The 27885-nt window shown below is 48.3% G+C and overlaps 1 protein-coding gene across 5 annotated transcripts in view; it reads right to left on the bottom strand.

Moving 5' to 3' along the window:
* The window catches only part of ARMC9 (armadillo repeat containing 9), a 181235-nt gene that overhangs the window by 9267 nt on the left and 144083 nt on the right, over positions 1–27885 (bottom strand). For 3 of the 5 annotated variants that reach the window (XM_025405233.1, XM_025405232.1, XM_025405231.1), the window contains one exon: positions 21369–21599. In XM_025405233.1, the coding sequence (XP_025261018.1) occupies positions 21480–21599 (120 nt within the window). In that variant the 3' untranslated portion in view covers positions 21369–21479. Of the gene's footprint in view, positions 1–5428; positions 5559–10423; positions 10561–21368; positions 21600–27885 lie in introns of those variants that run through there. The other 2 variants (XM_025405229.1, XM_025405230.1) reach the window with 1 other exon arrangement.

Here is a 27885-nt window from a genome sequence, read left to right as displayed (position 1 = left end):
AGAGCATCAGGGAGCTGCCCCTTGGCCTGGCAGAGCCCACCCCGTGAGGCAGTCTGACCACCTTGGGGGCTGCTGCAGGCGGTGCCTGTGTGGACCTAGGAGGCTAGGCCCCTGCACTGGACGCTCTAGCCGCTCTGGGAAGGATGCAGTGGGAGGTGGGGTGGACGGCTGTTGGTAAGCGTCAGCTGAGCCCCTGGTGGCCTCAGGGCCCGCCATCCCCCCAGCATGGTGAGCTCAGCAGCCTGGAGGCAGCCAGGAGCCAGGGCCAGGAAATGGTGCTGGTCTGGCCCGAGATGAGGCCAGATTAGGGCAGAGCAGAGAAACCATGTGGAAAGGAAGTCCAGGACGGCAGTCACCTATGACATACGGGAAGTCATGTGCCGCAGAAACGCACGGGACTGGGTCCTGGCAAAAACGTAAAGGGTGATATACGGGAAAGTTGGGAGGTGCTCTGCAAGGTAGCTGATTGTTTATTAGAGCAGCCTGGCCCTTATGGGATCTCAGCTTATCAACAGGAACATTGTGTTGAGAGGGAAGAGCCATAACATGCCTCGGGAGATGCTGAATCTTTCCCTGCGTTTGGAATGCTGCTGAGTCATAATCCGGCTGCTGAGCATCACCCAGCAGAGGATCCTGTGTCCCTTCTGTTTGCATTAAGGCCAAACAAAAGCATTCAGGGCCCCTAGGCGACTCTGCCCAGAGGGTTCGTAACCGGCTCTCAGTTATTGCTGCGGACATTTCATCTGGGTGATGAGAAAACCCAGAAAGGGGCAGAGGTGGGGAAATGGGCCAGAACAGAGTACACCAGATAAAGGCAGACAGGAACCAGCTGCACACATAGCTCCTGTGCCGTGGGCACACATTGGGCAACACGTCTCAAGCTCCTCGGCCTCCTGAGGCTTCATGTGTCGTTTTTCTTTTTTCTTTGAGACACAGTCTCGCTCTGTCACCCAGGCTGGAGTGCAGTGGCACGATCTTGGCTCATTGCAACCTCCGCCTCCTGGGTTCAAGCGATTCTCCTGCCTTAGCCTCCAAAGTAGCTGGGATTACAGGCATGCACCACCATGCCTGGCTAATTTTTGTATTTTTAGTAGAGACAGGGTTTCCCATGTTGGTCAGGCTAGTCTCAAACTCCTGGACCTCAGGGGATCCGCCTGCCTCGGCCTCCCAAAGTGCTGGGATTACAGGCGTGAGCATGTGTTGTTTCTTTAGCTGGATGCATGAATGTGTCATTGGGAGCTGCTGTCCATCCTCAGGGACAAACATGAGGGGAAAGGCTTACATGTAGACATATGTACAATCTCTTCTCATTTTAAAAATGTCATAGCACTTGCGAAATAATCACTTCTCATCTGTGGCAGGACAGGATCTTTGACATTTGCTTCTGATCGTGTCCTGGGCCTGGGTGCGAGGAGCTCCTCAGACAGAGCCCCCTCCCTCACCTGTCCTCAGGCCACGTGGAGGTGAACTTCCAGGCACAAGCACCCGGCACCCGGCTGGGGCTGCTCTTCTGGAGTGGCAGGGCCATGCTGAGAAGGACCGACAAGTGACAGTCAAGGCAGCCCTGCCATCACCTTCCTGCACATTCCGGGGCGCAAGTCAGCCTCTGTGGACTGACATACTTCGTGGGGAGCACTTGGGCTCTTCGCAGGATATATGCATTTCTTTCTTAATTTAAATACATCTTTAAAGCCTGATCAACACTAGTTTTCTCCTGCTACTTAATCTAAGGAGTCTAAGAAGCTGACCAAGGAAAAGGAAAATTTCACCACGGGGGTTGGGGGAAGGCAGTACGATTGTAGGGTCTGGGCTTTTTTTTTTTTTTTTTGAGACGGAGTCTCACTCTGTCGTCCAGGCTGGAGTGCAGTGGCGCAATCTCGGCTCACTGCAACTTCGGCTTCCCAGTTCAAGCGATTCTCCTGCCTCAGCCTCCCGAGTAGCTGGGACTACAAGCACGCGCCACCACGCCCAGCTAATTTTTGTATTTTTAGTAGAGACAGGGTTTCACCATGTTGGCCAGGATGATCTTTATCTCTTGACCTCGTGGTCCACCCACCTCGGCCTCCCAAAGTGCTGGGATTACAGGTATGAGCCACCATGCCTGGCAGGTCTGGACTTTTATTCCCCAGCCTCCAAGAAAGCAATTTTACAGCAAGACAGTTGCTGGAATTCACTGGAGCAGAGCTTGAGTGGCCATTAGCCTTAAAACACCTGAAAGCTGAGCTAAGTAACCAGTGCCATCATTCAGTCTACCACTGACCCAGGGCCCCACTGTCCCAGGGGCTTCCTGCCCATCTACCAATTCCTCTTCTGCGTGTGAGACCTCACCTGAAAGAGCAAGAGAGCAGAGCTCAGGGAAGTTGAGGGGACAAACGTTCCCCACCAAAGCCATATAGAGAACCACTCTTTCTCCCTTTCTCCCACTTGTTCATCAACAGGTACTCTGACCACCTAGGACAGGCACAGGAGCACAGCGCAGACGCCCTGCACTCCTGGCACACTCCCTGCAGCCATGCATTTCCTGCACTCCTGGCACACTCCCTGCAGCCCTGCATTTCCTGCACTCCTGGCACACTCCCTGCAGCCCTGCATTCCTGGCACACTCCCTGCAGCCATGCATTTCCTGCACTCCTGGCACACTCCCTGCAGCCATGCATTTCCTGCAGTCCTGGCACACTCCCTGCAGCCATGCATTTCCTGCACTCCTGGCACACTCCCTGCAGCCCTGCACTCCTGGCACACTCCCTGCAGCCATGCATTTCCTGCACTCCTGGCACACTCCCTGCAGCCATGCATTTCCTGCACTCCTGGCACACTCCCTGCAGCCATGCATTTCCTGCACTCCTGGCACACTCCCTGCAGCCATGCATTTCCTGCACTCCTGGCACACTCCCTGCAGCCATGCATTTCCTGCACTCCTGGCACACTCCCTGCAGCCATGCATTTCCTGCACTCCTGGCACACTCCCTGCAGCCATGCATTTCCTGCACTCCTGGCACACTCCCTGCAGCCCTGCACTCCTGGCACACTCCCTGCAGCCATGCATTCCTGGCACACTCCCTGCAGCCATGCATTTCCTGCACTCCTGGCACACTCCCTGCAGCCATGCATTTCCTGCACTCCTGGCACACTCCCTGCAGCCCTGCATTTCCTGCACTCCTGGCACACTCCCTGCAGCCATGCATTTCCTGCACTCCTGGCACACTCCCTGCAGCCATGCATTTCCTGAATACCTTGCACACTGTGCACACTCCTGCATGCCCTACATTCCCCGTACACCCAGCAGGCCCTGCACACTCTCTATGCCTGGACACTGTGCTTGTCTCTGAGGCAGTGAGAGGCAGCCACATGACAACACAGTGGGGTCTCCCCACAGTCTCACGGAGGGACTCTGGCTCCTGTGAGCCTGGCAGAAGGGCGTGACCCGCACTTTGGGGTCAGGCAGGAGGAAGGGATGCTTAGCTGAGACCTGAATTGGGGCTGAAGTCAGCCTGACAAGAGATGGCCTCTTATCATTTAGAATATTATGGCATTCTAGATGAGGTATACCACATACATATGAGGTGTATATATATATATCTCATCTAGAATGCCGTAATATTCCAGATGATGTTGCCAGTGAGGGAGGAAGGGGGAGATGGAACAACTTGTACTTCTCCCTCTTTCCATCCTATTCTTCCTCACACTGATCCCCCAGGCTTAAAATGCGAGTTGGCTTTAGTGACTGACACCAAGGGGAGGGCACTTCTAGGCTGGACCCTGAGGGGTCTTTGTGCCCAACAGAATCTTGGGGGGCCAGTGAGGCAACCCTGCTTGATGTAATGAGGTCTCTCGGGGTCGGCTGCCTACTTACTGTGAAAACAGTTATTTCTGGGGAGAGAGGGCTGTCCCAGTGGAGAGCCTCAGAAATGAACTCAGCATTTGCAGGAAGTAAAAAGAAGCGGCCTACACCGGAAGGGCACGTTTGGCCTGGCTGAACCGCAGGGGAGGATCCAGTCTGGACTGGCGGCATGAGAGAGCTGTGGCCCACCCCTCAGTGGTCTCTCATTTTGAGTCCCCATTTCAGGGGGATGCTGAGAGCCTGAGAACCCCTGGTCTGGCAGATGAGCTCCTCTTCAGCCACAGAGAGAGGGGAGGCCCAGGTAGGGGAGGTGGGTCCCTGGGTCCCCAGGCAGGTTGGCAGTGGGACTGGAGGAGTCCAGGGGCTTGGCCCCTCCCCCAGTAATGCGGCCACCTTTGACACCTCTGCTTCTTGGCCAGGACTGTCCCCACCCTTCCCTAGCCCAGGTCCTAAAGTCCTTCCCATCCTTCCCACAGTTCCAATTTCGGCTTCTAGCCCATCCCCACCCAAGGAAGCTCAGCACACTCGTCTGCACCCCCTTTCTCCTGCATCCTCCTCCTGTCTGCCACTTCCCATTGATTTCTCCTCCTGCCTCTTTCTCTCTCTCTGATTTTCCCCACCAGTGGGTGCAGGTTCTGCTCGGTCTTCCTGCCTGTCCTCTCCCGGGGCCCCCAGAACTAAGCTGAGCCTGCTCCAGCCCCGTATTTCACCCCAGGAGGTTGGCTTCCTTCATGGCCAGGAGGAAGTGGTGAGAGGCAGCTGGCATGCCTGGTGGTCAGGGACAGGCAGCGTCTGAGACCCAGGCCAGGCCCCTCTCCCTGAACAGGTTTCTCCAGATCCAAAAGAAAGAGCTGGCGAGATTGGAAAGGTCCTTTCTAGACCCTAAAGAAAGCCTAATAACCCACGGGGCCAGTCTGTGCTCACGTGGTACAGTGGAAGAGAGGACATCGTTCTGTTTTTCTTCTGCTTGGGGGTCCAGTTTCTTCTTCTTTTTTTTCATTTATTTATTTATTTATTTATTTATTTATTTGAGACAGGGTCTCACTATGTTGCCCAGGCTAGTTTCCAATTCCTGGGCTCAAGCAATCCTCCTGCTGCCTTGGCCTCCCAAAGTGCTGGGATTACAGGCGTGCGCCACCATGCCCCGGCCTGGAGGCCCAGTTTCTGTTTCAGGCAGTGACCTCTGAGCCAAACCATTTACTCACCTCCTTCTCCATCTTTCTGCCCTCCAGCCCACCTCCTCCAAATGCAAAAAGCTAAGATAGGACACTGTCCTTAAGTCACCCCATCACACAGCCCCGGACATGTCCGCCTGGCAGTTCTGAAAACTGGTCCTGTGGGCATGCTTCTGAGTGCCGTGTCCTTCCCGCCTGCCTGACAGCTCTCAGGCAGCACAGCCCTCCGAGGGTGGCCAGGAGTGGTAGCTGCACTTCACCGGGAATCTTGACACTGCTCCTTGGCTTCCCCTGTCAGATGGTGGGCCTCAGAGGAGCCTTCCAAGTCTCCTGGGTGCTCTGCATCCGGCGTGGGGCACCCACTCCCAGAGCACTGAGAGTAAGGTTTGAGGTCTAGTGACATCCCCCTTACCTGGTGGTCTCTCCACTGCCTGGGTCCTGGGGCACCTCCCTTGGCTGGCGGGAGGTCCCCGTGGGGGCCGGATGAGGCTCCTCCTGGCGTGGTCTTGGGAGCCACTCTCCTGGCTTGGCGTTGATGGCTGCTGGGGAGGAGGAGAGAAAGTTCAGTCCACATCTGCTGTGGAGCCCCTCTAAGGATGCCCTCTCCTGGGCTGGGCTGGAAAGCCAAGAAAAGCACACACCCCAGGCCAGGCCCTGCGGGCTCCCTGGCGCCTGTGGCTTGGGATACTTGTTTACTCGTGCAGTCCGGGAACTTGCCAGGCAGCGGGGGATGGCAGGCACACTGCTGGCGGCAACAGGCACGGCCCAGGGAGGTGCAGATCACCCTGGCCGCTCAGCCTTCCTGGCACCCCTCAGCCTCTGGAAAGCCCTCAGAACAACGAATTGTCTCCCTGGGCCATGGCTACGCACCTCCAGATGAAACGTGGAGGCATATTTGCTTATCTGAAACTCAAATGTAACTGGGTGGCATGTAGTTTTATCTGCTAAAACCAACAACCTGAGAGGTAGGGTGCTCCTCACTGAGCAGCCCAAGGCTCCTTAATGCTGAACCCCTAAGTACACCCGGGGTGGCCAGGAAGTGCCCTCACTCCCAATGACTGGTGCCGTAGCTAATGCCCACCCGGAACCAGGCCACCTGGGATACACAGGAGCCCTTCACGGGGAAGCAGATGGAGAATCCTAGAGAGCATCATAGCATATGGAGGGCTCCCCAATGGCCTGGGGACAGATGTTCCTGCATCTCAGATGCCACGTACCCCTTCTCCCACCCCACCTCTCCTCTTCTCCTACAGCTGAGGGGGGCCATGTCACTGCTGCAGTGACTGTGACAGAGGCTGCATCCGCAACTCCCTTAGGCCAAGCTCCTCTCAGCTCTCTCATTTTAGAAGCAGCTCTGCGGCTTTGCAATGTGATCTATTTAATCTTAAATATAAAGGGATCTTCCCTGCAGGTTTCCCTGTAGCAAGGGGCTTTGACTTCCAGATAATTCTCTTTTGACCCAAACGAGAATCTATTTCTGATACCAGAACCCAGCAGGTGGCACTGGGCGGTCTCCACCTGTATCTGGGTCTAGAAATAGAGCTTCAGGACAGGTGGCACCTGCTCCATGTGCTTAGAATAAGGCCAGGAGACAAAGCATAGGTGTACAAGAGAATACTTGAGTGAAGTCACACTGAATTGCTGGGCTACACGCAGGGGAACCCCATTACAAGGTGTGGAGTCACAAAGCTGTGCCCACGTCAGGCAAGTCCTCTAGGACCAGGATCAGGAGCTTCCCAGGGCGTGTGAGGGTAGGGGACGGGGTGGTCATAAAAAGGAGGAACTGAGCTGGAGTGTCCCGAGACCATGAGGTGGTCTTGGTTCAACTGTCCCATTCTCCTCTCCTACTTCCTCCAGCACAGGACACACTGCAGACTTTCAGAGGTCCCACCGAGACCAGCCGAGCATGGTGGCTCATGCCTGTAATCTCAGCACTTTGGGAGGCTGAGGCAGGCAGCTTGAGGTCAGGAGTTTGAGACCAGCCTGGCCAACATGGTGAAACCCTGTCTCTACTAAAAATACAAAAATTAGCCGGGTATGGTAACACATGCCTGTAATCCTAGCTATTCAGGAGGGTGAGGCAGAGGAATCACCTGAACCTGGGAGGCAGAGTTTGCAGTGAGCCAAGATCGCACCACTGCACTCCAGCCTGGGCGAGACAGTGAGACTCCATCTCAAAAAAAAAAAAAAAAAAAAAAAAAAGAACAAGAGACTCCCTAACTAAGAGAGCCAGGAGCCAGGAGATGGGGCAGCCATGGGTGTGCACCGGGGGCTTCCTGGGACAGTAGTATCTCTTGCCTGCTGGTCCATCAGACAGGGCTGGGCATTTTAACTCCCAGGGCTATGAAGTCCCAAGGCATGTGATTTTGATATTGAAGATAGTCCCGGTTGGTGGGGAAATGAGAATAGCTTTCCTCAGGCCAATGTTTTGCAAAATGCTAAGCCATATTATTGGCCTTTTCCCTTGGGAACTATTTCCTCCTGGCATTTGGGGCTGAGTCTTTTGCCTAGAATGTTCTTTCTGGCCCTGCGTTCAACCGATCAAGCAGTCTGAGGGTCCAACAGGTTCCCCCTCATGAGTTTTCCCTGCAGTGCTGACTGAACGCAAAGCACAAAGGCTCTTCCTCAAGAAACTCAATGTGAAGGTGGGGGTTTCCACGGGGTCTCTGGGTGGGGCGTTAGTTCCCAGCACAGGCCAGACTCAGCAGCGAGCTGTGTGCAAGGAGACCTGTGGGGAGTACTGCCTGGGGCCAGGATGGGCCTGGGGCAAGGTGAGCGAGAGAAGAGAAGTGGAGGGGGCCCCATGCCTGTAATCCCAGCACTTCGGGAGGCTGAGGTGGGAGGATCGCTTGAGCCCAGGGGTTCAAGACTAGCCTGGGCAGCACAGAGAGACACCTTTCTCTACAATCAATCAATCAATCAATCAATCTATCAATCAATTGAAGTGGAGGGGAGGGATGGAGAAGCAGGACTGTCTGGAGGAAGTCAGAGCAAGCTCCTGAGCAGGGAAGGAATGAAACAGAAGGCAGCGTGGCTCAGGGGCGCCCACGCCCAGCCCAGCACTGCCTGCTCTCTGCTCTCCCTGATGCTCATCCCCCTCCACATCACTCATCCCCTGGCTTAACGGGCTTAATCGCAGTCCCCTTATCTGCAGAGCCCAGATGGAGCACAGAAGCAGAGGCCTGTTTGCCATCTATCCCTTAGGCAGAGGCAGGTGACAGGATAGGGAGAGGGGCAGGGAGGCCAACCGGGGAGACGCAGCAGGCCGTGGGCAGGCCTGTCTGAAAGAAAGTAACTCAGAATGGGAATCTACTCCAGGCATGGCAAAGGCTTACTCATGACCTAGAGGAAACTTCACCTGGGGCTCGGTTTTTCCAAAGGAAGAACTTTTTGTCAAGTAAAAGGATTTTAAAGGAGACTAAGAGGGTCAGGCATGATGGCTCATGCCTGTAATCCCAGTGCTTTGGGAGGCTCAGGCGGGAGGATTACTTGAGACTAGGAGTTCAAGACTAGCCCAGGCAACAGAAAAACTCCATCTTTACAAAAAATTTAAAGAAAACAAAACTTTGCTTGGCATGGTGGTGCATCTGTAGTGCCAGCTACTCAGGAGGCTGAAGTGGGAGGATCGCTTAGGCACAGGAGTGTGAGGCTGCAATGAGCTATGTATGATTGGCCACTGCACGCCAGCCTGGGGGACAGAGTGAGACCTTGTCTCAAAATAAAATAAAATAAAGTAAAATAAAATAAAATTAAAGTAAAATAAAATAAAATAAAATAGAAGGAGGACTAGGGGTGTTGGCCTGAGGCTCAGAGCGGGCCTGGCAGGACCAGGGAGGGTAGCGACTATTCCTGGTCTCTGGCAGGTGGAAAAGAGCAGGGTGGGGGGTCAGTGTCCTGGGTCCCAGCCAGGCTGAGCCAATAGGAGCAGGCCTGAAGGAGGGACACTCAGAACACAGTCTCAGCATTTGGGGCAGGTTAATGGGGGCATCGACAGCAGGATTTGGGAAGAGCACTGCTCTGGCTCCAGCTGGTCCAACTGGGGGTGCTGGTGGGCAGCTGCTGCCTCCCTAGGAAGCAGCACTGGCAACCACCCATGACCACCAAGGCTGAGTCTCCTGGTGGGTGCCCACCCTGTTCATGCAAGGACCTGGAATGTGCCTGGGCCCAGACTTTGTCAGGGCTCAAGTAAACTGCTCTTGAAAAGAACAATAACGTGAACACTGCAGCAGCCGCTCCTTGGCCTTTTCCATCCATGCCAACCTCAAGTGCCTCCGCTCTGCAGGTAACAGCATGGCAGCTTCCCAAAGGCACATCCAATCAGCGCAAAAATAAAGGGCCTCTTAGGGGTCATTTTGGTAAAGCAAGGATGTTACCCCTACGTTACCCTGAATGTACTGTGGAGCCTTTTAGGAAGTCCAGGCCTAAGAATTTGAAATCAGTTTTAACTCAATGGCATTCAGTCAAACTGGCAAAACTTGTTAGACGCCCCCTAAGACCTCCACCCTGACAGCAGAAATCTCTGGAGAAATTACTAAGCTGCTCACCTTTAGAGAGCACACGAATATTGACAGCTCTAGTAAAGCACGGGCAAAATAACTGATGATCAATGCTGGCAAAACCTCTGAAACTGCTCACCACCAAGAGACCCAGGGTCCCACATAACCCAGCCACTGCTGACTCATCACTGGCTACCGCTCTGCACCTGGGTCTGGAAGCGTCTGAATCCAATTGTGAGCAGATGCAAGTTCTCAGATGTTTCTCAGACAGGAATCCAACCCGTTCCTCTGTTGTTTTTCCTACTCAAATGGAAATTAGAGTCTTATCTGAACTGCTCATAATCCTTTTAATTTCCTTTCAAAAATTAAAAAAAAAATACTTTGTACATTTCTGATTCAAAGCATATATATTTTTTCTGGCATCTAAAAAATACTTTTATCTCCCATCAGCCTCTGGTTAACTCAGCTGGAAGTTTCAAACGCGTTTGGATCCCAGAGTTGTTTGTGCTTTTAGTTGCACATTTCTGCCTCGGTCCAGCCTTCCAGCAGGCGGCTGGCCTCCTCTGCACGAGAATCTGAGCTACCAGAACCAGGGATTCTGAGCTACATCAGCCTGGGATTTCTCTTCTGAAGATTCATATTAAAGCCGGCTTTCACCAGTCAGAAATCTTGCCCCAGGAGCTCCCAGACGGGACAGCAGGCAGTGCTCCGAGAAAGGGACGCAGAGGACCAGCCCAGCGTGGGTCTGGCTGTGGGCTGGGAATCCCATGAGCCTCTGTGACACAGGGCTGTGGCTGAGACCAGAGGGCTTCCCGGGAGCAGGTGTGCGTCTGCCACTCCTGCTACTGTTTCGCGTGGGTTCTAGACATCACAGTCCCAGAACTGACCCGTCGTGCTGCCCGTGTTCTTACATGAAGAGGAGACGCGGGACTCCGGGGTGCTGGGCTTGCCCTCCCTGTAGACAGCCTCGTGAGGGTTTGGCAGGGCCTGCGGGTGGCTGTTTGTGGGGTGTTGCGCTGTCTGGGGAGGTGTGTGATGGTCTTCCAGCCTGGAGAAAAACATGAAAAACGGTAGTAAGTACAGCCAGCCAGGAGATTCGGACCGCCGAATGCTGTGCAGCATCACAAATACAGGAGGGGGCGGTGCCTCAAAGTCCTGTTAAACCATCATTGGCATATCAGACCTTTTAAAGGGTCTTGGCAGGAGCCAGGAGGCTGACCCTGTGAGGCAGTAGCCTCCTCTTGCTCCTGTTAGCCCCCTTCTGTATTCACAGTGATACATGGCGTGGTGTATTCCTAACACACAATTATGTCTTACCACTCTGGGTGACATGGGGCCATGACATTTCAAGCAAACAACGTAAGGCACCGATCTCCTGGTTTTCTCCAAGGATTAAGCATATGAATGAAGGGATGAATCCAACCAGAGAAGACATAACAAGTCATGTCAGCCGTGGCAAGTGTTGGCCAAGAACAAGACTGAAGAATTTTCTTCTTTTTTTTTCCTTAGAGACAGGGTTTCACTCTGTTGCCTAGGCTGGGGTGTCATGGTGCAACCACAGGTCACTGCACCCTTGACCTCCCAGGCTCAAGTGATCCTCCCATCTCAGCCTCTGGAGTAGCTGGGACTACAGATGGGCGCCTCCACACTCAACTGATTTTTTAATTTTTTGCAGAGACAAGGTCTCTCTATGTTGCCAGGACTGGTCTCGAACTCCTGGGCTCAAGCAATTCTCTCACCGTGGCCTCCCAAAGTGCTGGGATTGCAGGCGTGAGCCACTGTGACTGGCCTAGAACTTACTTTCTTATAACACTACCTAAAGGATGTGTGCAGAACAGCTCCTTTGCAGTGTCTAATGTTGGCACCCAAGCTGGGGGAGACACCCTCGCCCAGCAGGCAAGCACTGAGAGCTTCATGCACCAGATCCAGCCAGATGCGAGGGCCAGCTGGCTGGGACAGCCTCACTGGGTCAGCCTTGACCACAGATCCCCGAGGAAGGCCCTCTAGTTATCTATAAGGCAATGGAGCACTCGCTCCCCCTTCAACAAGGAGATATGGGCCACCTACGCCAACAAGGGCTCAGTGGGGGGCACACAACAAGCTCGTGCCTGCCTAGGGCTGGGCCCTGCAAATGGCTGTTCTTGAATGTCAATTTCATATGTCTGGCTGGGCGTGGTGGCTCACGCCTGTAATCCCAGCACTTTGGGAGGCCGAAGAGGGCAGATCACTTGAGGTCAGGAGTTCGAGACCAGCTTGGCCAACATGGTGAAACTCCATCTCTACTAAAAATACAACAATTAGCCAGACGTGGTGGCGTATGCCTGTAGTCCCAGCTACTCAAGAGGTTGAGGCAGGAGAATCACTTGAGCCAGGAAGGTGGAGGTTGCTGTGGGCCAACATTGTGCCATTGTACTCCAGCCTGGGCAACAGAGTGAGACTCTGTCTCAAAAAAAAAAAAAAAAAAAAAAAAAAAAAAGAAAGAGAGAAAAAAAACTTCACGTGGCTCAACCCAACACCAAAGATAAGGAGACATGTAACCACCCTGAGGTGGGCAGGAAAGTCTTCCCGAGGTGGGCGATCAGTCTTTTTTTTTTAAATAGAGACAAGGTCTCACTGTGTTGCCATGGCTAGTTTTGAACTGAGCTCAAGTAATCCTCCCACCTTGGCCTCCCAAAGTCCTAGGATTACAGGCGTGAGCCACCACACTCCTAGCCAACTCGGTTTTGAACTCTTGAGTTGGGGTTTGCCAGGTGCCAGAAGAGGGAAGGTTCTCCAGCAGAAGTAACACCATGAGCAAGGTGAAGAGGGGAAAAATATCTATACATCTATATATGGTGTGTGTGTGTGTATACATATATATATTTGTGCTGCATTGTTACAGAAAGATGTAAAAAAATCAGAAAATATGGATGCCCCCTACCTCCCTTTCCTGAAAAGACCTGTGTGACAGTAGCGTGGAGGGACAGGGTGTCCTGGGGGGCTCTGATGCTTGTGGCAGGGGTGTCAATTGAGAAGCACCCTGTAAGGCCAGAATTTAAACTTGAACCCCAAGTAATGAAGAACCAAAGGAATGACGTTCCCTGCTAGAAAGATCATTCCGTCCACAGTTGTGGAAGGTGGACGGTGGCAGGGAGCACTGTTAGGAGGACCTCCCCGAGCCGTGAAGGCCGGTGGCAGGCAGGACGGGGTGGGAGGAGCGTGCAAACCTGCTGGACTCTGGCTTGGCTGTTTGCGGGCACTCATGCCATGCCCTGCAGCAGGGGACTCAGATGGCAGCTGTGTTGGTCTAGGAAATGCTGAATTGGGGGTGCTGTAGGCACATATCTGGGCTGAGTGTGGGTGTCATCAGTGAGTAGTGGAAACTAGGGAACAGGCAGGATGGAGTGAGGGCCTTCGATGGGGCCTCTGGAGAGGAAGGGGGTAAGAGGCCGAGGCCAGCACATGGGGACTGGCGTGGAATGACTCCCAGGAGGGGTCAGCAGCCGGCAACTGAAAGAGCGGGGACAATGTGCCCTGAGTGTCCTCGGGGTTGGAAACTGGAAGGTCATCTGTGGTCTTAGCAGAAATACCCTCTGGAAGTCATCGCCTGGCCACAGAGGGCTGAGTGGAGAGGAAGATGGGGCAGGGACACAGCCAGAGAGGGTCTGAGAGGAAGGGAGGCAGAGCCCCAGGGCCTGTCGAGAGGCCCGAGGAAGGCAGCAGGAGGGGAGGATGAAGACAGAGCAAAGGATGTGTTCAGGGATTGCACAGAGATCGGGGAGACAGAAGGATCTGGAACCCACGCAGGGGGCAGGGTTGGGTGGGAAGAAAATGGCCAGGGAGGTGCAGCTGATGCTAGGCTGAGGTGGGGTAGGAGGGTCTCCATTGCACAGGGCAAATATGTTTATCTGCAACCTTTTTTTCCCTCGATTATAAAACCAGTAAGTGTTAATCATGAAAAATTAGGTAAATATAGAGAATATATACATGACCTGCCCTCCCAATATCTAAGCACAACCACTTAACATTTGATTTAAAAAAAAAATTTAAAAATATGCAAATACACACTTAAAAATACTAGCTTGGGCTCATTCTAAATGGCTAGCATGCTATATTCACACCATTCTATAATTTGCTTTTTCACTTAGCTATATATTGTGAGGCTCTTCCCATGTCATTCAATATTTTTCTAAAACATCATCTTCAGTACTCTTTTGTGTGAATATATCATAATTTATATAACCAGCCTCCTATTTTGGGAATGTAATTTCTTTCTTTTTTTTTTTTTGAGATGGAGTCTCACTCTGTTGCCTAGGCTGGAGTACAGTGGCGTGATCTCGGCTCACTGCAATCTCAGCCTCCCTGGTTCAAGCGATTCTCCTGCCTCAGCCTTCCAAGTAGCTGGGATTACAGGCACCCACCACCACATCCGGCTAATTTTTGTATTTTATTTATTTATTTATTTATTTATTTTGGAGGCGGAGTCTCACTCTGTTGCCCGGGCTGGAGTGCAGTGGCACAATCTCGGCTCACTGCAAGCTCTGCCTCCTGGGTTCACACCATTCTCTTGCCTCAGCCTCCCTAGTAGCTGGGACTACAGGCGCCCGCCACCACGCCCAGCTAATTTTTTGTATTTTTAGTAGAGACAGGGTTTCACCGTGTTAGCCAGGATGGTCTCGTTTTCCTGACCTTGTGATCCGCCCGTCTCGGCCTCCCAAAGTGCTGGGATTACAGGCACGAGCCATCGTGCCTGGCCAAATTTTTGTATGTTTAGTAGAGACNAAAAAAGTCGTAGCAGTGGAATTACTGATTCCAAAAGTACTAGTGGCTGGGCTGGGCATAGTGGCTCACACCCGTTATCCCAGCACTATGGAAGGCTGAGGTAGGAGGATTGCTTGAGCTCAGGAGTTCAAGACTAGGCAACATAGTGAGACTCTGTCTCTACAAAAAATTAAAAATTCAGCCGGATGTGGTGGCGCATGCCTGTGGTCCCAGTTACCTGGGAGGCTGAGGTGGGAGGATGGTTTGAGCCCAGGAGGTCAAGGCTGCAGTGAGCTGTGATTGTGCCACTATACTCCAGCTGGGGTGACAGAGCCAGATGCTGTCTCAAAACAAAACAAAACCAAAAAAGTCCTGGTATTCTGAATGTGTACAATACATACTGTCATAGTCCTCAAGAGGACTAAGAGTCTAGATTTATCCACACTCCTGGCAACGGGATACCAGAGGGTGCTGGTGGTGAAGGAAGGGTCATAATTTTTTTTTGTTTGTTTTGGTTAGGAATATTTATGTACTTAGTGGTTCACCAAGTATATAATAACTCCAAATCAGTAAACACGAATGTCAGAAACGGTAGCATGGCTATATAAATTATGGTGTAAATATAATCTAAATCATTAAATCATCTTTTGCAGGATGTTCAACAATGCAAAAGAAAACAAACAAAAATCAAACTGCAAACAAACCATATACACATGTAGACACATACACAAACACTGAAAGGTTTCTTGTTTGCTGAAAATATATGTAGGAAAAAAACTACACTAAACGTAACGCACTAAAATGATGATCACAATTCTGTCTGGCTGCTGGAATAAATAGTTTTTATTTTCTTTATATTTACTTATTCCATACATGTTTTTGACTACAAGTAACAAAAGTTCAACACCACTGGTTTAAACGGTAAGGGAAATGTAATATTCAACATAAACAGAATTCCAGAGGTAGCGAGTACAGGGTGGGGAATGCGAAGCTGAGTGACTTTGCTGCAGATCCGGGTTCTCTCCGCTGGGTTTCCCTGGCCTTCCTGGTGTGGTTTTGCTTTTGTTTTTAGAATTGTCACTTTGTGGCCGGGCGCAGTGGCTCATGCCTGTAATCCCAGCACTTTCGGAGGCCAAGATGGGCGGATCACGAGGTCAGGAGATGGAGACCATCCTGGCTAACACAGTGAAACCCCGTCTCTACTAAAAATACAAAAAATTAGCCGGGCGCGGTGGCGGGCGCCTGTAGTCCCAGCTACTCGGGAGGCTGAGGCAGGAGAATGGCGGGAACCCGGGAGACGGAGCTTGCAGTGAGCCGAGATTGTGCCACTGCACTCCAGCCTGGGTGACAGAGCGAGGCTCCGTTTCAAGAAAAAAAAAAAAAAAAAAGAATTGTCACTTTTGTGCAAATAGGATGGCTGCAGGACCTCCAAGCATAGCATCTCAAGCAACAGTCAAAGACCAAAAGGGGAAAAGAAAGTACAGAATTTCTCAAGCCCTTCATAGAAGTTGGAAAATCTTAGATCCCATGGCTGGAATGGATTGCATGCCCATTGAAATCATCATTAACAAGGGGAGTTAAATTTAAAACACTGGGCTAAATTAATCAAATCCAACCTCCAGGGCTGAGAATGGGTCTTAACCTTCCCTGAAGAACATGCTCACCCATACGAAGTTTCTTTTCTTTTTTTTTTTTTTTGAGACGAGGGTCTCACTTTGTTGCCCAGGTTGGAGAGCAGTGGCACAATCACAGCTCACAGGAGCCACGACCTCTGGGACTGAAGCAATGCTCCTGCCTCAACCTCCCAAAGTGCTGGGATTGCAGGTGTGAGCCACCACGCCTGGCCTCAGGTTTCTCCTAGCAAGGAAATACATCAAACAAGATCTAAAGAAATGGAGAGTCGTCCTGTACTTGCACACAGGATGGCTGTATTCATTTTCTACTGCTGTTCTAACACAGCACCATAATTTTTTTATGTTTTAATTTTTAAGGCCAGGCACAGTGACTCATGCCTGTAATCCCAGCATTTTGGGAGGCTGAGGCAGGTGGATCACCTGAGGTGGTGAGGAGTTCAAGACCAGCCTGGCCAACATGGCGAAACCTCTTCTCTACAAAAAGTAAAATAATTAGCCAGGTGTGGTGGCATGGCGCCTGTAATCCCAGCTACTTGGGAGGCTGAGGCAGGAGAATTGCTTGAACCTGGCGGTGGGGTTGCAGTTGCCAAGATTGTGCCACTGCACTCCAGCCTGGGCAACAGAGCAAGACTTCCTCTCAAAAAAAAAATTTTTTTTTTAGATTTTTGTGGGTACAGTAGGTGTATATATTTATAGTATACATGGATTGTTTTGATACAGGCATGCAACGTGTGATAATCACATCATGGAGAATGGAGTACCCATCCCCTCAAGTATTCATCCTGTGTGTACAAAAATAATCCAATCATACTCTTTTAGTTATTTTAAAACGTACAATTCAATTATTATTGACTATAGTCACTCTGTTGTGCTATGAAATACCAGGTCTTATTCATTTTTTTCTTTTTTTTGAGTTGGGGGTCTCACTCTGTTGCCCAGGCTGGAGTGCAGTGGTAAGATCTCTGCTCACTGCAACCTCCGCCTCCCAGGTTCAAGCGATTCTCCCGCCTCAGCCTGCCAAGCAGCTGGATTACAGGCGCTCACTACCGCACCTGGTTAATTTTTGTATTTTTAGTAGAGACAAGGTTTTACCATGTTGGCCAGGTTGAACTCCTGACCTTAAGTGATCTACCCACCTTGGCCTCCCAAAGTGTTGAGATTACAGGTGTGAGCCACCACACCTGGCCCATTCTTTGTTAACTATGTGTTTTTTTTTTGGCACCCATTAACCTTCTCCATCTTCCCCAACCACCACCCCCAACCAACTACTCTTCCCGGTCTCTAGTTACCATCACTCTGCTCTCTATCTCCATGAACTCAATTGTTTAGATTGTTTAAGTAAGTGGGAACATGTGATGTTTGACTTTCTGTGCCTGGCTTATTTCATGTAGCATAATGATCTCCAGTTCCATCCATGCTTTGCAAATGACTGGATCTCATTCTTTTGCACAGAATAGTACTCCACTGTGTATATGTACCACATTTTCTTTGTCCATTCATCTGCTGATGGACACTGAGGCTACTTCCAAATCTTGGCTCCTGTGAATGGTGCTGCAGCAAGCATGGGGTGCAGAGCTAGCTTTGATACATGGACTTCCTTTCTGTTGGGTATATATCCAGCAGCAGGACTGCTGGATCATGTGGTAGCTCTATTTTTAGTTATTTGAGGAATCTCCAAACTCTTCTCTATAGTGGTTGTGCTAATTTACATTCTTACAAACAGTGTATGAGGATTCCCTTTTCTCCACATTCTTGTGAACATTTGTTATTGCCTGACTTTTGGAGATACGCCGTTTTAACTGGGGTGACAGGGTATCTCAGTGTAGTTTTGATTGGCATCTCTGATGATCAGTGATGCTGAGCACCCTTTCATAAGCCCGTTTGTCATCTGTATGTCTTCTTTTGAGAAATGTCTATTCAAATCTTTTGCCCATTTTTAAATCCAACTATTAGACTTTTTCCTAAAGAGTTATTTGAACTCCTTTTTAAGTCTGATTACTAATCCTTTGTCAGATGGGTAGTTTGCAAACATTTTCTCCCATTCTGTGGCCTGTGTCTTCACTTTGTTGGTTGTTTCCTTTGCTATAGAAGCTTTTTAACTTGATGTGATCCCATTTGTTCATTTTGGCTTTGGTTGCCTGTGCTTCTCGGGTATTACTCAAGAAATGTTTGCCCAGAACAAAGTCCTGGAGATATTCCCCAATGTTTTCCTGTAGTTGTTTCATAATTTGCAGTCTTACCACAACCTTAGTGACTGAAAACAACAAAAACAAAAAACTTATCTCACAATTATGGAGGTCAAGAGTTTACAATGGGTCAACAGGGGCGCATTGTTTCTGGAGTCTCTAGGAGAGAATTTCTTTCTTTGCCTTTTCCAGTTTCCCCAGGGTGTCTGCATTCCTCGGTTCACGGCCTTGCGTCACTCAGACTTCTGACACAGTTGTCACATCTCCTTTTGTTTCTGACACTCCTGCTTCCCTTCAGTAAGGCCCCTTGTGATTACACTGGGCCCACCCAGATTATCCAGAATCATCTATCTTCTAGATCCTTAACTTAATCACATCAGCAAAGTCCTTTTTGCCATGTAACGTCATTTAGTCACGGGTTGTGGGGATTGGGATGTGGACATCTCTGAGGGACCATTATTCTGTCTTAACATATAAAATTAATATGATGTAATGCTGTGCAGTGACTTAACATTGCAAAGATTTCAGTTATCTCCAAAACATTACATAAATTTAATGTGACACTAATCAAAATCCTAAAAGGATTTTTTTAAGGAAGTTGCCAGACTTATTTTTAAATGCTTATGGAAAAATAAAGGTCTCTACATAGTTAAATCCACTCTGAAAGAGAAGGCGGAAGGCAGGCGGGGAGAGGGGCTTATCCTATGCGATATTTAGATATGCTAAGAACCTTTGCAATAAACACTGGTGTGGCAACAGGCAACTGGACAATGTGCCAAAATAGAGAGCTAGGGCAATTGGAGGGGATACAGAATTAAAGTGGCACCTTGAATCAGTGGAGAAATAATGAGCTGTTCATAGGTGGTGTAGAGAAGAGTGCTCTCTACCTGGAGAAAAACAAGCCAGGATGCCCATCTTACATCACATATAGTGGTCTGTAGAGGATGATGTCCAAGACCCCCAGCATTCAAACGTTTTTAGAGGTGAGCTCCAGGTGCAAAGGCAGAACTACAAATCTTGCACGCCAGCATCGTGTAGCTGTCCAGAGTACCCATGCGCTGGGGGGAGTGCCCACTGCGTTCCACTGACCAGCCCTTTGCCTGCCACACACCTTGGTCTGTGTGCTCCTGAGGGCAGGGAGTCACATCTTACTGATTTCTGCAGCTCCAGCCATGAGGACACCATGTGGCAGAGAAGTGATAAAAATGTTTGCTGAGACCTGATGGGGAAGCTGGTGACGGGGTGACTGCATCATTATTGTGGGCAGGTCCGTGGTTTCAGGAAAACGAGCTGCCCTCATTACCTGGCAGCTTGCCACAGTCAAAGATCTTGATAGGACCACCCCCACATAGCAGGGGAGAGAGAGAGGTGCTCCCAGGCATGGAAAACGTCCTTGAATTTCTCTACAAAGAAGAACACCTGACCCAAGAATTAACTGTGCCCACTGGTTAGCCCCACATTTATGAGATTCCCTGTTCTTATCTCTGATTAAAATAGCCTTGTGTCATTGTTGTCGCTCAGGAAAGCAGGGTTTTAATTATTTTAAAACATAATTGAAAAATACTTTTAAGACAATGGTTCAGTGTCCTCTTTCCTGTGTCAAGCAAGGGGAATTTCATTAGTTCCTGTTACTACTTCCATTGAAAAAGGTATTATATTTATCAACTAGTTTACTAGTAATTGGTAACTGGCTATATTCTGGATGAAAACCAAATGACCCAAAACCGCTCAGAGGTAAAGGACATTTAGGGGACAACTAAGGAATACTGATAATACTATATCCATATTATTAATGTTAAATTTCTTAGCTGTGATAATGGGATTATGTGCAAAAGTCTGCAATCTTCTCTCAGATAGTTCAGCAAAAAATGTATATGCTTGTAAATTATGTATTATACACATAGAAAGAGAGCGAGAGAGAGAGATAGGGCACACAAATGTTAACTGGAAGCCCTTCAGTGTAATATTCTTTTTTTTTTTTTTTGAGATGGAGTCTTGCTGTGTCACCCAGGCTGGAGTGCAGTGGCCGGATCTCAGCTCACTGCAAGCTCCGCCTCCTGGGTTCACGCCATTCTCCTGCCTCAGACTCCCAAGTAGCTGGGACTACAGGTGCCCACCACCACACTGGGCTAATTTTTTGTATTTTTTAGTACAGCGAGGGTTTCACCGTGTTAGCCAGGATGGTCTTGATCTCCTGACCTCATGATCTGCCCACCTCGGCCTCCCAAAGCGCCAGGATTACAGGCGTGAGCCACCGTGCCTGGCTATCTTCAGTGTAATATTCTTTCAACTTCTCTGTAGGTTAAAAACACTGATTGTAAGGTTAAGAGAGAAAAGGGCATGATACTAGTTTATATATCAGTAACTAAAAATAAAAACCTAGAAATATAATCATATCATACCTAATTATGAAATCAAACCAAACAGATCTCAGAGCACTCATCTATAGCACGGGCCCTGAAATACTTATAGGACAAATCCTGATGGGCAACAGAACTCATCAAGGAGCTGGGTCTGTCTTGCCTGGTGTCCCTCGTGTCTGTGGCAGCACAGAGCTCCATGAGGGCAGGCATTTCTGAGTTTTGTTGCTCAGTTCCCAGTGCCTGGTTGTTCATTACAAAATGACAACAGAGTAAGACTGGAAAAAATAAAGTGCCCAGTTTCAGGGGATAACTAAGTACAACACGGTCTATTCTTTTAAAGTATTACATTATTTGTTGAATGAATATATGGAGGTTTTTAGCCTGCTCTCTGTAATATTTGGCTGTAATATTCTCTCTAGACAGGAAGAGAGGCCACCCAGACCGCAGAAGTGGCTCCTCTGCTGCCCACTGGACTGTCTGATCTGGGGCTCCTTAGCCCACAAGGGGTCTAGGCCCCAGGGAGACCAGAGGCTCTACATAACGAGACTAAAATTTTATTTATATAAATGGGGCACGAGCAAGGCTATGGAAAATGAATAAGGCTGGGCAGCTAAAACAGCATCCAGTTGTTCCAAAAAGTCATCTAAAATAAATTGATGTCGAGTCTTAAACTGTAACATTCCAATGCCAACGAAGGGCTTGGTGCTACGGCGAGAGGCCACAGAAAAGCACGACAGGAGTCCTTCTGGAGACAGCCCGGCTCCTTTCAGGCCCCTTCTTTTGAAATTACTCTGGCCAACATTTGTCTTCTGAAGTGGCCCTGGAGATCCTGTAATCCAACCACTTCTCTTTCTGGAATAAAAAAATCCTGGGGGAAGGGAGAAGGACTCAACCTCTTTCCCTCCAAAAATCCCCCCAAAATAAAGAGATAAATGCTTTTCAAAATGAATCCTTTATTTTGAATTTTAAAATACATACATCTTACACTGTAGTGAATCAAAACAAAGCCTAAGAAAGTCAATTCCTGCTTCCTTTAGCCCTGACTTACACTGGGTACCCGTTTCTGTGGCCGCCGGGGGTGACGGGCCTTTGCAGGGGCTCATCCCCGCTCCACTGCACATTGGCCAGCCCCTTCCGCCTTGTCTTCCCCGTGTTGGTCATGATCTGGTGGAAGGAAAGAGAAAAAAGGGCTAGAGGAGTATCTACTGGAGAGCTGACCTAGAAGTCAAACAGAATACACTGAATAAACTACTCTATAATGATAAGGAGCTTTGCAAATAAATGAGGAAGGATCATGTCACAAATTATTCAAGTAAACAGAAATTGCGGAGAAAAACCCTTTTTCTGCTAACGGATTTCCGTATCATACCATTTAGCAGTATAAATTAAAACAAGGACAAACTGTAGGAAAAGGAAGAAAGCGGTTGACTACTGTAACTCATCACATCTCCGAAATGAGAAGGGAAAAAAATGAGACGGGAAAAATGAGAAGGGAAAAAAATGTAAAAATGAGAAGGGAAAAAAAGACAGACATTTGATTTCATAAAAATACGAACATTTCCACATGCGCAGTATGTTAAAAATAAACCAAATCAATAGGAAAACAACAAACTGGGAAGAAGTGTCTGAAGCAAGTTTAACAGATTAAAGGTGAACATTTTCATAGCTAAGGAGCTCCCACAAATCAGTAAGTAAAACACGAAACTGATAATTGGGCAAAGAATTCAAACCACCGTGTCACAAAATAGAAAGTATTACCAGTAAGTAGAAGAAACAAAAAAGACCCACTTTACTAGAAATTAGAAATTAGAACTTTACAAAAAAGGTAGCAGTCTTCAACTATTATAAGAATGACAGAAAAATGATCCCGTCCACTGCTCCCAATAGTTTAAAACACTAGTTTAAGGAATTAACACTAATTAGTGAGATTAAAATTTGAGACAACTCTTAGAAAGCAATTTGGCATTTTATCAAGAGTTGCAAAAATGTTCACACATCCTTGAGTGTCAATACTAGTGAATGAATCCAAACCTTGGAAAGTGTAAGATAAACAAGGTTGTTCATTATAAAATTATTAAAGAGTAAAACTGAAGCAATCTAGTATCTAGTAACAGGGGAATAAATAAGTAAAATATGGCATATTCACTTGATATATCATATAGCTATGTACAATGATAAAGAACAGGTTATGGAGAACTACGTTTATTTAAAACATTAAATAAAAATCAGGTTATAATAATGTACATAAATAATGCTTTTTTTTTTTTTTCCCTTGAGACAAGGTCTTGCTATGTTGCCCAGGCTGGAGTGCAGTGATCTTCCTGCGTTAGCCTCCCTAGTAGATGGGATTACAAGTGTATGCCACTGTGTCCAGCTAAACAATGCTTTCAATTATGCTAAAAGTGCACAGAAAGACTGGAAAGAAATGAACCTTCACATGATTAGGGTGGCTACATAGGACAGTAGAACTAAGAATATTTTTTTCTGCCACAATTTTTTGTAATATGGTTACTATCATGTTCATACTTAAGAAAAACTGTTTAAAAAGGAAATCACTATAAAACTAGTGAAATGTGAATGAAGGCTGTGGATGATACCAATGTCAACTTCCTGGTTTTGCTATTATGCTATAAATTACATAAGATAATAGCACCAGGGGAAATTATGTGAAGGGTGCATGGGAACTGTCTGTGTTACTTTTGCAACTTCCTATGAATCTATAATTATTTCAAAACAAAAAGTAAAACAAAAACAAAAAAACCAAACTTCTTGAACATTGGAATTTCATCTTTGATTTCTTGATTTCTGCTGAAAATTCCTTTGGGTTTATCTAGTAACTTAGGTAGGGAGAGGAAGAGAAAAAGGGCCAGTGTCTATGGGATTCAGTGAGCCTCACCTGGACCCTGGGACAGGTCTCAGCCAGGGAAGTGACAGGCGGGGTCAAAACCTGCCCTGGGCTGGGCACGGTGGCTCACGCTTGTAATCCCAGCACTTTGGAAGGCCAAGGCGGGTGGATCACCTGAGGTTGGGAGTTCGAGATCAGCCTGACTAACATGGAGAAATCCCATCTCTACTAAAAATACAAAAACAGCTAGGCGTGGTGGTGCATGCCTGTAATCCCAGCGACTCAGGAGGCTGAGGCAGAAGAATCGCTTGAACCCGGGAGGTGGAGGCTGCAGTGAGCCGAGATCGCACCATTGTAATCCAGCCTGGGCAACAAGAGCACCTCAAAAAACAAAACAAAACAAAAACAAAAACAAAAACAACCTGCCCTGACTAGGAGGTGGGGAGGGATGGAAAGGAAAGTGAAAGGGAAAAAGCCTGGGAGAGTGAGAAAGTGGGAGGTGCTCACCCTGTTGGGGAAAGTGGAATGTAACTAAGCCATGTAAATAAAAACTAAAATGCAGTTGCGTTGCCTTTTCTGTCTCTAGCGAAATCTACCAAGGCAGGATATTTCCACTGCAACCACTTAACACTGCTGTCTGCTTCCACCGTGACTTCCCCATCCATCCCACTTCCCCGATCCAGGATCCAGGGTTGGTTCTACACGCTCTCATCACAGTGCTCCACGGTGGCTCTTGCCTTCTCTGTTTCCTGTCCCTCAAGACAGAGGACCCCTGAGTCCTCCCACAGAGAAACACGAAGAAGGCAACTGGAAAAGGGGAAACAGTCAACGTGTGGGTTTTCTCGAGTCTGTGACTAGTCCTCTGTCTCCACTTCCCCAGTGTCACAGTCATCTGAGCTCGCTCTTCCCAATGTCTTCCTAGAAATGACAGAAGATGTCACATATTCGAGAATATTTTAGACTGCCAGTTATTTCATCTCCTTAAAACTACAGAAAGAAACCTGGAAAATAATTTAAAGTGGGTGGCATTTTTCCTTTCCCGTGGATGGGGAAACTGTATCTGGCCTATGGGCCAGCACAGCCTGGTCTGTTGCAAAAATGCCTAAGAAAGGCCCACAGTGGAGCGGCTTCAGTGTGCAGGGCCCAGCAGCGCAGCCACTTCCCAGCCTGTTCTTGCTGGCCTGGACTTCCCCTTCCCTTGCTTGCAGTGTGAGCCACCCAGCCTACTCTTGGGCATCTCAGTTGCAAAGAAGACTTTGTGGGCTGAAGGATCTTAGAGGGTATCTTGCCCAACAACCTGCTGAGACAGAGCTGTTTATACTGAGTTCCACAGAAATGCTTTGGGGTCTGGGGAGAGAGGAGAGCAAGGGTTCCTGACATCCACCTGTACTCATCCAGAGGATGCAGCTTTCATCAGCGTTATGGATGGAGATTTTATTTGAAAGAAGGTTCTGCTACTATAAAAAGGAGCATATTTAAGCACAATAAAAAAAGATAGCATATTATTTAGCTGAATGCAATTTATTCAGTAGTAAAAGTTGGTCAACATGTCAATTTAGGTAAAAAAAAATTTCTCATTTATTGGTTTTGAGTATTTGTGAATCACTTAAAGATATTATAAAGCAGTATAAATTTCTGTAAAAAATACAGGATACAGGTACACTCTATCTATCTATCATCTATATCTACCTATCTCTGTACTCACAGAAAATAATCTGAAAGGGGAGGCAGACACTGTTAGCAGTCTACACAATATTCACCCTCTCCTTCCTGACCAACAGAACTGATTTTGTCAGCACAGCAATGTGTCTACTTAAAAATACCTCCCAGACTCCCTTGCAGCTAGGAGCCATAGGACCCAGTTTTGACCAATTAGTAAGTGGAGGTCACCAAGTGGAGCTTCAGGAAAACACTATAGGGGGCAGATTTGGCTGACCTGCACATTTGGCCTTCTTCCTGAGTTTATCACAGATTTGTGCCAGGACATGTACCTATCATATGATCAACAGGCAACAGGCATGTGAATGAAGATATCAAGGCAGAGTTACCACAGAACTCATGGAACTTCATGTGTCAAATGGTCATTTTATGTGTGTGTGGGTTTTTTTTGAGACGAGGTCTTGCTCTGTCACTCAAGCTGGAGTGCAGTGGTGTAATCACAGTTCACTGAAGCCTTGAACTCCTAGGCTCAAGTGATCTTCCCGCCTCAGACTCCCAAGTAGCTGGGACTACAGGCGTGTGCCACCATAGCTAATTAATTAATTTGTAGAGATAGGCCTTCCTATGTTGCTCAGGCTGGTCTTGATCTCCTGGCCTCAAGTGATCCTCATTCCTCAGCCTCCCAAAGCACTGGGATTACACACATGAGCCACCATGTCCAGCCTACATTTGTTTTTGTTTTTGAGACAGAGTGTTGCTCTGTCGCCCTGGCTGTAGTATAGTGGCACAATCTCAGCTCACTGCAACCTCTGTCTCTGGGGTTCAAGCAATTCTCCTTCCTCAGCCTCCTGAGTAGCTGGGACTACAGGCATGTGCTACCATGCCTGGCTCAGTTTTGTATTTTTAGTAGAGATGGGGTTTCACCATGCTGGCCAGGCTGGTCTTGAACTCCTGACCTCAGGTGATCCACCTGTCTCAGCCTCCCAGAGTGCTGGGATTACAGGTGTGAGCCACTGTGCCCGGCCTTAATTTAGATTTAGTGGGAAAAATTTCCAAGACTCACAGTACCTTCCACGCGTAGTCAAAAGACTGCTATCTGTCCTGGTGTAGAAATGGCCTCTAGTAATTCTCTATGTTGTTAGAGTATTTGTGAATAATCAGTGTGCAAGAAAATGTCAAATGCCCCCCCATTACAGTTAAGCGGTGGCAGAATATGCCATTCCAAAATATGCCACTTTGGCTTAGGATTATTTTGCGGTAAAGGCACTTGATACAAGAAGGACATCCTAATCTTCCTCTTTTCTTCCTGAAAACAAGAGATAAAAACTCGCATGTGAAAGATGCTCTCCGGGCACCAAGAGAAAAAACCACATGTTGTCAGAGCTAAGAGAATTCTGTACAAACAGACCTGGGTAACATGATTCTTATCTTCCTTTAGCCTCCCCACATAATTTGGTAACTTTTCTACAATTGCCCCTCTTTGTTCAACCTAGTTTAAAAGCATTTAGGTTCTGCCAGTTCTTTTCCCTTTCATTTCCTTAGGAGAGCTTCCACGTCACATAAAACTTATAGAAATGTATGTGCTTTTCTCCTGTGAATCTGTTTTACATCAATTTGATTCTCAGGCCCAGTCAAAAATCCTAGGGGATAAAGGTAAAACTTTGCCTCCCCGTAGAGTGTTTCGCTTTTGTTGTTGTTGAGACGGAGTTTCACTCTTGTCACCCAGGCTGGAGTGCAGTGTTGTGATTTTGACCCATTGCAACCTCTGCCTCCTGGGTTCAAGCGATTACTCCTGCCTCAGCCTCCTAAGTAGCTGGGATTACAGGCATGTGCAACCACGCCCAACTAATTTTTGTATTTTTAGGAGAGATAGGATTTCACTGTGTTGGCCGGGCTGGTCTTGAACTCCTGACCTCAGGTGAGCCACCCACCTCGGCCTCCCAAGGTGTTGGGATTACAGGCGTGAGCTGCTGCGCCCAGCCTAGTGTTTTTTTTTTTTTTTTTTGAGACGGAGTCTTGCTCTGTCACCCAGGCTGGAGTGCAGTGGCCGGATCTCAGCTCACTGCAAGCTCCTCCTCTCGGGTTCACGCCATTCTCCTGCCTCAGCCTCCCGAGTAGCTGGGACTACAGGCACCCGCCACTTCGCCCGGCTAGTTTTTTGTATTTTTTAGTAGAGACGGGGTTTCACCGTATTAGCCAGGATGGTCTCGATCTCCTGACCTCATGATCCGCCCGTCTCGGCCTCCCAAAGTGCTGGGATTACAGGCTTGAGCCACCGCGCCCGGCCCAGCCTAGTGTTTTTATGGAAGAAACTTGAGGATGGTTTTCTCAAATTTAATAACAAAACGGTCACGCACAGTGGCTTACGCCTGTTATCCCAGCACTTTGGGAGGCTGAGGCAGGAGGATCGTCACTCAGGAGTTTGAGGCAGCAGTGAGCTATGACTGCACCACTGTACTCCAGCCTGGGTGACAGAGTGACATCATATCTCTAAAACAAAACAAAATGAAACAAAAATTTACATAAACATTTTCTATTATTTTTAAATTATTTTCCACAGGTGTTGATTTAAATTTTTGTCTTTTAAATATATATATATATATATTTTTTTTTTTTTTTTCCTGCAAGACATAGTCTTGCTCTGTCGCCCAGAGCTAGAGTGCAATGGTGCCATCTCGGCTCACTGCAACCTGTGCCTCCCAGGTTCAGGCAATTTTCCTGCCTCAGCCTCCCAAGTAGCTGGGATTACAGGTGCACACCACCATGCCCGGTTAATTTTTGTATTTTTAGTAGAGACGGGGTTTCACCATGTTGTCAAGGCTGGTCTGGAACTCCTGACCTTGTGATCTGCCTGCCTTAGCCTTCCAAAGTGCTGGGATTACAGGCGTGAGCCACCACGCCCAGCCTATACATGTAATTTTTTAAGTAAAAAGATTTACAGGGCAT

This window comes from Theropithecus gelada, chromosome 12 (genome assembly GCF_003255815.1).
Source record: "Theropithecus gelada isolate Dixy chromosome 12, Tgel_1.0, whole genome shotgun sequence".
Classification (NCBI taxonomy): Eukaryota; Metazoa; Chordata; class Mammalia; order Primates; family Cercopithecidae; genus Theropithecus; species Theropithecus gelada.
Note: the sequence above shows the minus strand (reverse complement) of the source record. Positions and strands in the feature narration are given on the sequence as shown.